Source organism: Salvelinus namaycush, chromosome 16, assembly GCF_016432855.1.
Source record: "Salvelinus namaycush isolate Seneca chromosome 16, SaNama_1.0, whole genome shotgun sequence".
Lineage (NCBI taxonomy): Eukaryota > Metazoa > Chordata > Actinopteri > Salmoniformes > Salmonidae > Salvelinus > Salvelinus namaycush.
In genome coordinates this window covers 14,431,608-14,439,821 of record NC_052322.1, presented here as the reverse complement: position 1 = coordinate 14,439,821, position 8,214 = coordinate 14,431,608, and the positions used below count along the sequence as shown (strand labels likewise).

At 41.1% G+C, this 8,214-nt stretch overlaps 1 protein-coding gene across 1 annotated transcript in view; it reads left to right on the top strand.

Moving 5' to 3' along the window:
• Positions 1-976: 976 nt before the first annotated feature.
• The window catches only part of LOC120061032 (low-density lipoprotein receptor-related protein 1-like), a 133,927-nt gene continuing 126,689 nt past the window's right edge, over positions 977-8,214 (top strand). Inside the window, exon 1 of the mRNA XM_039010526.1 lies at positions 977-1,582. Within this exon, the coding sequence (XP_038866454.1) occupies positions 1,486-1,582 (97 nt within the window). The 5' untranslated portion in view covers positions 977-1,485. The remainder of the gene's footprint in view (positions 1,583-8,214) is intronic.

The following is an 8,214-nucleotide window of genomic DNA, read 5'->3' as shown; positions in this document are numbered from 1 at the left end:
TCCCATGTTTCAAGAGCTGAAATAACAAAATTGGTTTACATCCCTGTTAGTCAGCATTTCTCCTTTGCCAAGATAATCCATCCACCTGACAGGTGTGGCATATCAAGAAGCTGATTAAAAAGCATGATCATTACACTGGGGACAATAAAAGGACACTCTAAAATGTGCAGTTTTGTCACACAACACAATGCAACAGATGTCCCAAATTTGAGGGAGGGAGCGTGCAATTGGCATGCTGATTGCAGAAATGTCCACCAGACCTGTTGCCGACGCCAATGCCTACTTCTGTCTGTAATAAAGCCCTTTTATGGGGAAAAACTCATTCTGATTGGCTGGGTCTGGCTCCCCAGGCCCACCCACGGCTGTGCCCCTGCCAGGTCATGTGAAATCCATAGATTAGGGCCTAATGGGGATTTATTTCAAATTACTGATTTCCTGATATGAACTGTAACTGCGTTTATATTGTTGTTTCGTATATTTTATTTAGGAATATAGAGTAAAAGTTGCGAAAAATATCAATAGTAAAGTACAAATACCCCCCAAAACTACTTAAGTAGCCTAGTACTTCAAAGTATTTCTAGTTAGTTACTTCACACGTGCACAAAAGTCAGGGGAAAACTTTTACAATGTTGCAAGACTCAGGTGGCCCCATTCTTCATTTTGTATTTTATATGTGTTAAAATATTTCTGACCTGTTACTTTAATGATAGATACATTTGAGAGTGTCCACTTGTTTGCAAGTTTAGGCCTATTATTATTTTATGTCTATCAAATTGAAACTGCCAGAGCACAACTATTCTTGCGCCAACATGGCTGGTGTCGGGGCGCCAGCTTCATGCTTTGAAAAGTGTTGAAATTAGGGAGAAAACGTTCGTGCAGGGGAAGCTTGCTTCGTAGTTTTCGCGATTTCCAAATGAATTTAATTGGTGATGTCATCTGGTTCTAGAGGGCTGTGTGTGTTGGTGCTTCAGAATCACCATCCAGTCAACGTGTTGTAACCACCAGCAACAGAGGCAGTGGAGCTCCCAAATAAAAAGGCGCATTTAGTTTTTGGTTCATGGCATGGGATATTTTCAACAATGCTGCAGTGACGGAGATCTGAGGAGCTTGAGAACTAGTTGGACGTTTCTAGAGGAATGTTGAAGCCACATTGTGTTCACAATAGATTTTCCTTTGAAAAATAGTGTGTGGGTTTATATGGATTATGCATGCTGAAAATGTATGTTTAAGAAATATACATGACTGTGCATGAGCACAACCCTTAGCTTCAGTAGGCTGTAGCAAGCCTTTTTTCCCCTGTTTCTGCAGTTTTATCCATACCGCTGACTGTGAAGCTACCTTTGCTATTCGTAGTACGTGGTTGCAGGGCGTAAAGAGAACGGACAATCGCACCGGACCGTTCCGGGGTTCGGATGAGGTGTTTGATTAGATTATTTGATTTTAGAATTCTATCGAACTTTATATCCATTATTGTCTACAGTAGTAATGCCATCGGGCATTGCACATGTGTTAGCAATGAGGTTGTTCTTCGTGGGATTTCTACTCAGTTTGGAGATCCTGTCTCCTACAGGAGCTATTGATGGTAAGTGACATTCTAGTGTTCTAGCCTATGGCTTTGTGAAACTGCATGTCCACTTAGCAATATAGGGCCTATACAGTGTAGGCCTATTCACCACACAGTAGCTAGCCTGTTTGCCTTCATAACACCAATAGGCTTCAGACTCGATGTGATCGATATGAGCAATAGGCTTTTCCTTCTAGCTAAGCTAATCATCCTAGAAGGTGCCATGTTTGTGACAATTGGCAATTGCTCATTTCATAACCACCTGCTGTAGCCTAGCATACATGCTTCCTTTAGGGTGTTGTTGACATGACAAAAACAACTGTCGTCAACAGATGTTGAGTTTCATATGGCTTTGTTGGCTTTAATCAACGGGGATTCAAAGCGGTGCATGGCTACGTTGACTTCAGTGTTGTGCTGCTACTCTGTTTTACTCCCATTCCCAGATGTAGCCCCACGAATGTTTCAGGATTAATATGCCCTTTGTTCTTGTTCTGTTGTTGTCATGCCCATGAAGGTGGTCGTTCAATGTTGTAAGGTCATTCAGCAGGTAGAAAAAGGCTATGGTATCACAGCACATCAGTGAAAGGCCTGCTTTCCCCCAGTTCTAGGTAGGCTAGACCGACACAGCAAAACACTACCTTGATTCGATAAGTAGGCTACACGGACCCGATCAACATGCCTATGCTTTTCACCGCTGTAGAATCCCCCAACATTTGTATCATTTGCAGGTTCTAAACGGTAGCCTTCTATGTGTGCATCGTTTATGGTTCAGAATCTATGGCTGTAGGTCTGGCTGCAACCTGCTCTCAGAGCATTTCGTATTATTCTCTACATAAACCCGATACACACATTTATTAAGATATGTATTAATTTGTGGATCATCCATTTCGTGTGATGTTACGAATTGCAATTTGTATGGTATATTATGAATGTGCAATTCATACAATGTTACATTTGCAAAACCTACAATATGTTACGAATTCTCAAAACTTAAATGTTACGAATTCCAATTTGTTGTGATTAATCTAACATTAGCAAGTTAGATAAAGTTAGCTGGGTTAAGGTTAGGAGTTAGGTTAACATTAGGGGAAGGGTTAGTTGCAAAGTAGCTAAAAAGTAGTAAGTAGTTGAAAAGTTGTCCGTGAAGAGATTCGAACACACAGCCGTTATACACCCACGATCCACCCCAACCAACCACCCTCCTTTCGTTTTTGCCTAAATATCTTTTCACAATTGAGTTCCAAATAGCTCTAAGGTCGCCCCAGTGCTGCCCTCAAGTTTTATTTGAGGCATGTTCCGTCTCCTCATTAATTTACATAGAAGTAGCCCATTTCATTGTAGCAGACAATTTATATTTGAGGCTTTACTGAGTTGGACAAACTTCTCTTCAACGAGAGCCCAAGCACTTCCCCAGATCAAGTATGCAGACATTTGCACAGTCTTGCAGAAACTTTTCCCCCTGGCACATTTTCTGTCTGGCACTCGCATTGCTTTCATTGTTTCGCTTACAAACTAACTTTCTTTGGACATGTGTGCATTCCTATCAAAGTAAGTGCCTTTATTTTCTGTTCTTATGACAAAATGAGGTGAACGGATGGTTCACTCATCTTTCTTGTAAATTTCCGGAAGTGAATGAAGGGAAGGGAATGATGGTAGGTGACACAATCCCTTTAACATGCATACTACAAACAGACCAAACTCATATTGTCTCCTTATCTTTGGTTGACACGAAAAAACAAACATGGCAGCGCGCACCAACTACCCATCGTCGGAATACTTCAGATTTTTAGAAAGTGTTTTACAAAATTATTTCGATCAATGGGGAGCTCACACGTGATGTGATGAATAGTAATTAGTATTAGCTAATTCATATTATAGTTTGTCAGCCGAGAGTTAGCTAAATATGACCGCTTGTGTTTTGTCAATATTTCCTCAGTTAGCGCGTGGACTAATATAGCCCACATTTTCCGGTTTGGATGATTGTGCTATGCTGTCGCTACTTCTGTGAATGTCTGAACGTTGCATCTAAAAAATAAACTGCTCACATTCAGGACATAACATTGTAAGATCTGTGTTTGTGCAAAATATTTCTGTGAAAAAGGTGTGGCCAGCTCAACCGCTGACTGTTGCATCAATGGAAACTGGACGTTCTAATAAGCTTTCTAATCACACCGGTTTGAGCGTACGCTGCAGGGACCACTGTCGAATAAACACACCTGTGTGTTGGTATGTGTCAAAGGGTTAAGTTAACGTCTATCTTATGAAACCGTACCAAACGTAACATCATACACATTTCATTGTCCCAGATTTACTTTTACTATGTTACATCTACTCTGAGACCAGGCTGCTGTAAACTAAGGATTTTAGCAGTGACCAGGCTACACCTTAGAAGGTATAGTTCAAGCAGAATCATTTTGTTGAATTATACGTTTTCATGTTTGTTTTGAGCTGCATGCAGTAAAAACAACTGTGTTGTGTTTTTTCAGTTGTAATCTTTATAGCTAGGTAGGCTGTTGTTGTGACTTGTCCCGACATGCAGCGAATATTAGAATGTTTTGTGGGGGGTGGAACTACATGAATCACAACAGAAACTAACATTGATGACAGTCAGGTAGCTTATAGAGAACTGAATTAAATAATGTTGCAATGTATTGCCATCCTAAAATCCTCATGTGCTTCTCAGGGCTGCGTTTGACTCTTCGCTAGTTTGAGAATAGTGACTGGCTACAGTGCATCCTTGCAACAATGATTCTGTCTGGTGCAGCACTGTGGCCATGCACTTGCAGAGCTAGAACATTGCAATATTGTAGCCAATGATTTGTAACATCTGGCAATGTCTTGGCAATACAAAGTGTCAAGTAGACCATAATTTGTAGTGTCACTGGCATGGTTAACTTGAATTAAATGGAATGAACCCACTAAGACGCCACTGTCTTTTTTTTGGTCCTGTCTGGGCTGGCCATCTTTTTTTGGTCCTGTCTGGGCTGGCCATCTTTTTTTGGTCCTGTCTGGGCTGGCCATCTTTTTTTGGTGTGGTTTGGACCAGCCTTGATTTCAATGTCAACGGACGTTGATTTTTGGTCTGGACTGGAATAGGGATGTGCATGGTTATGAATATCCGAACGGATGTTAGTATTCGAACACTGAGTATTGTGTGAGTATTCCCTTTTTTTGTTGTTGCATAAAACAAAAAACATAGGCCTATTTTTGACACAAAGGCACACATTTTTCTAAATTTAAATCAAAATATCCACATGACATTTCAAATGAGTAATTTAATAAAACAAACTTTTCAATGTAGTTTTTTTGACATGCGCCCCATAAAAATACCAGTAGCCGACCGGTAGCCTTCACATTTGTAGCATGTTGATTGCCAATCAAACCGGCAAAGTGGATCAATGTGGACTGAGTTCAGTAATGCAATGGAAGATGGGGGGAAAAAATTATGTAATTAAAAGCTAGCGAAATGAGAAGTGACAACAGGCAACCAACAGGTAGACTTTTTTGTTTTACATCCACATGGTCAAAAGTATGTGGACGCCCGTTCAAATGAGTGGATTTGGCTATTTCAGCCACACCCGTTGCTGACAGGTGTATAAAATCGAGCACACAGCCATGCAATCTCCATAGACAAACATTGGCAGAATGGCACATACTGAAGAGCTCAGTGACTTTCAACGTGGCACCGTCATAGGATGCCACCTTTCCAACAAGCCAGTTTGTCAAATTTCTGCCCTGCTAGAGCTGCCCCGGTCAACTGTAAGTGCTGTCATTGTGAAGTGGTAACGTCTAGGAGCCACAACGGCTCTGCGGCGAAGTAGGTAGACACACAAGCTGACTTAACGGGACCGTCGAGTGCTGAAATGTTCCATACGCACAAAATGTGTTTTAAATCCCTGTTAGTGATTGTCTCCTTTGCCAAGGTAATCCATCCACCTGACAGGTGTGGCATATCAAGATGCTGAGTAAATAGCATGATCCTTACACAGGTGCACCTTGTGCTGGGGACAATAAAAGGACATTCTAAAATGTGCAGTTTTGTCACACAACACAATGCCACAGATATCTCAAGTGTTGAGGGAGTGTGCAATTGGTATGCTGACTGCAGGAATGTCCACCAGAGCTGTTGCCAGAGAATTTAGTTAATTTCTCTACCATAAGCCGCCTCCAACGTTTTTTTAGAGAATTAGGCAGTCGTCCAACTGGCTTCACAACCGCAGACCACGTGTATGGTGACGTGTGGGCGAGCGGTTTTCTGATGTCAACGTTGTGAACAGAGTGCCCCATGGTGGGGTTATGGGCAGACATAAGCTACAGCCAATGAACACAATTGCAGTTGGCAATTTGAATGCACAGAGATACCGTGACGAGATCCTGAGGCCCATTGTTGTGCCGTTCGTCCGCCGCCATGACCTCGTGTCAGCGTGATAATGCATGGCCCCATGTCTCAATCTGTACCCATATTCCTGGAAGTTGAAAATGTCCCAGTACAATGGCCTGCATACTCGCCAGACATGTCACCCATTGAGCATGTTTGGGATGCTCTGGATCAACGTGTACGACAGCGTGTTCCAGTTCCCTTCAATATCCAGCAACTTCGCTCAGCCATTGAAGAGGAGTGGGACAACAGTACACAGGCCTAATCAACAGCCTGATCAACTCTGTGCAGGAGATGTGTGGAGCTGCATGAGGCAAATGGTGGTCATGCCAGATACTGACTAGTTTTCTGATACACGCTCCTACCTTTAAAAAAAAGTTATCTATGACCAACAGCTGCATATCTGCATTCCCAGTCATGTGAAATCCATAGATTAGTGCCTAATTGTTGCATTTTGTGTTTTATATTTTTGTTCCGTGTATATATATGGATAAATGCTTACTTCATTGTGAATGTATGTGCTGTTGAAATTTGGCGATAGGATCAATTACCAAAAAGGACTTCTGTAAATGTTTTTTCAACTTTCATTCAGAACTGAAAATTAACGTAACTTCAGCGTCTCAAATACTTTAATTGTTATTTTAAACCTCATGTCAGTCAATATTGCAGTACTGCGCCAGCACAACGAGAGTTATACAATGCACTTTTACTAGTCAACCCACTAAACACCTTTGCAAAAATACCCCAAATTCTTTTCAGTGACATGCATAAATAATGTGTTGGGTTTCCATGGTATTCCAAGGCATTGAAGGTCCCAGCTGATTTTAATAACAGTTGGCCTACATCTGCTCATTTTGTTTGTGAAATGAAGGATTGTAGTAGGTTCCCATTCATTTTTAAACTCCATATTGTTGAAGGTCCAATGCAGCCATTTGTATCTCTTTTTCAAATCATTCCTGGGTAGCAATTTAAGTACCTTACTGTGGTTCCTTTAATTAAAATGGTAAAAGGAGAAAAAAAAATAGCTTCTTAGCAAAGAGCAATTTCTAAAGACAGTCTGTGAGTGGTTGGATTGGGGAGGGGAAAACTAGCTGGTATTGGCAAAGATGTTTTGGCACTCTATTTGTCTATTTAACTAATTTACCACCTGGAGATGACACCAGGCAGGCCAAAACGCCATCCCACCAAAACAGGCTGAAATTTCAGTTGGCCTTTTCAAACAGCTCTTACACTAAGGGCATTATCATTTTTACAGTACTATTCCAACCTTTATAATGTGGACATGTATAACACAGGGAAATCATGTTTATCACTGCACTGGGCTTTTAAGATGTACTCCATAGCAGAAGGTAACAATTATGCTTTATTGACAATTCACAAAGCATATAATAACATGCGTAACTTGTATGTACGAAAAAGAATGAGCATTTAAAATGGGCAAAAATAGCATTTCTGAAGCAAGAATTTTGCTAGGACTGTCTGCGTGTGGTCTGAGTGGGTAGGGTAAAGCTGAAATCTGTTATTGGCAGAGAGGTTTGGAACTCACTTTATTGGTCAATTAACCAATTTACTGCATGGTGATGTCACCATGGAAAGATTAAACTCCCTCCCATGCAAAACTGCTGATTAGAAGGTCCTGTGTAGATAGTGTTTTCAACCAGCAAATATCAGGAGATGACACTGATCAAATTATTTCACACTTTTACAGTGTTACAATGTTGTACAATATAAAATACAGGAAAACTGAATTTTGACTGCACTGGACCTTTTAAAGAATGAACATTCCAGACATGGTTCAGCCCAGATCTAGCAATAAGGGGGCTCATTTTTTTTTTTACATGTCCTGGGATAAGAACCATTTTTGAGGTTGTTAAAGAACCCCGTGTGAGTGAGTATAGGTCTACTCTCCCGGGCCTTAGCCTCCCACCTCCAAGCTCTGGGAAACATCTGGACAGAGTGAGACCATTAATCCACAGTGTATGTGACTATGGGGGAAGGAACTGACTCCTCACTCACACAGAGGATAAAAACAAAACAAACGTTACCAGCAGGAATCAAACCAGCTGAAGTATTGACCCTTCTCCCCATGACGTCTGAGTAACATTTGTTTCCTTTGTTTCCCAACCTTTCTGACTCGATCACCAGTGATGGCAAATATTGGGAAACATTGGACAGAGCAGGACAGTACAGAATCAGATCTTTTTTTTTTTAAATACATACTTTACCTGCAGAAATCAATCCCCCTTGACGTCTGGGCAACACTATGTACAGT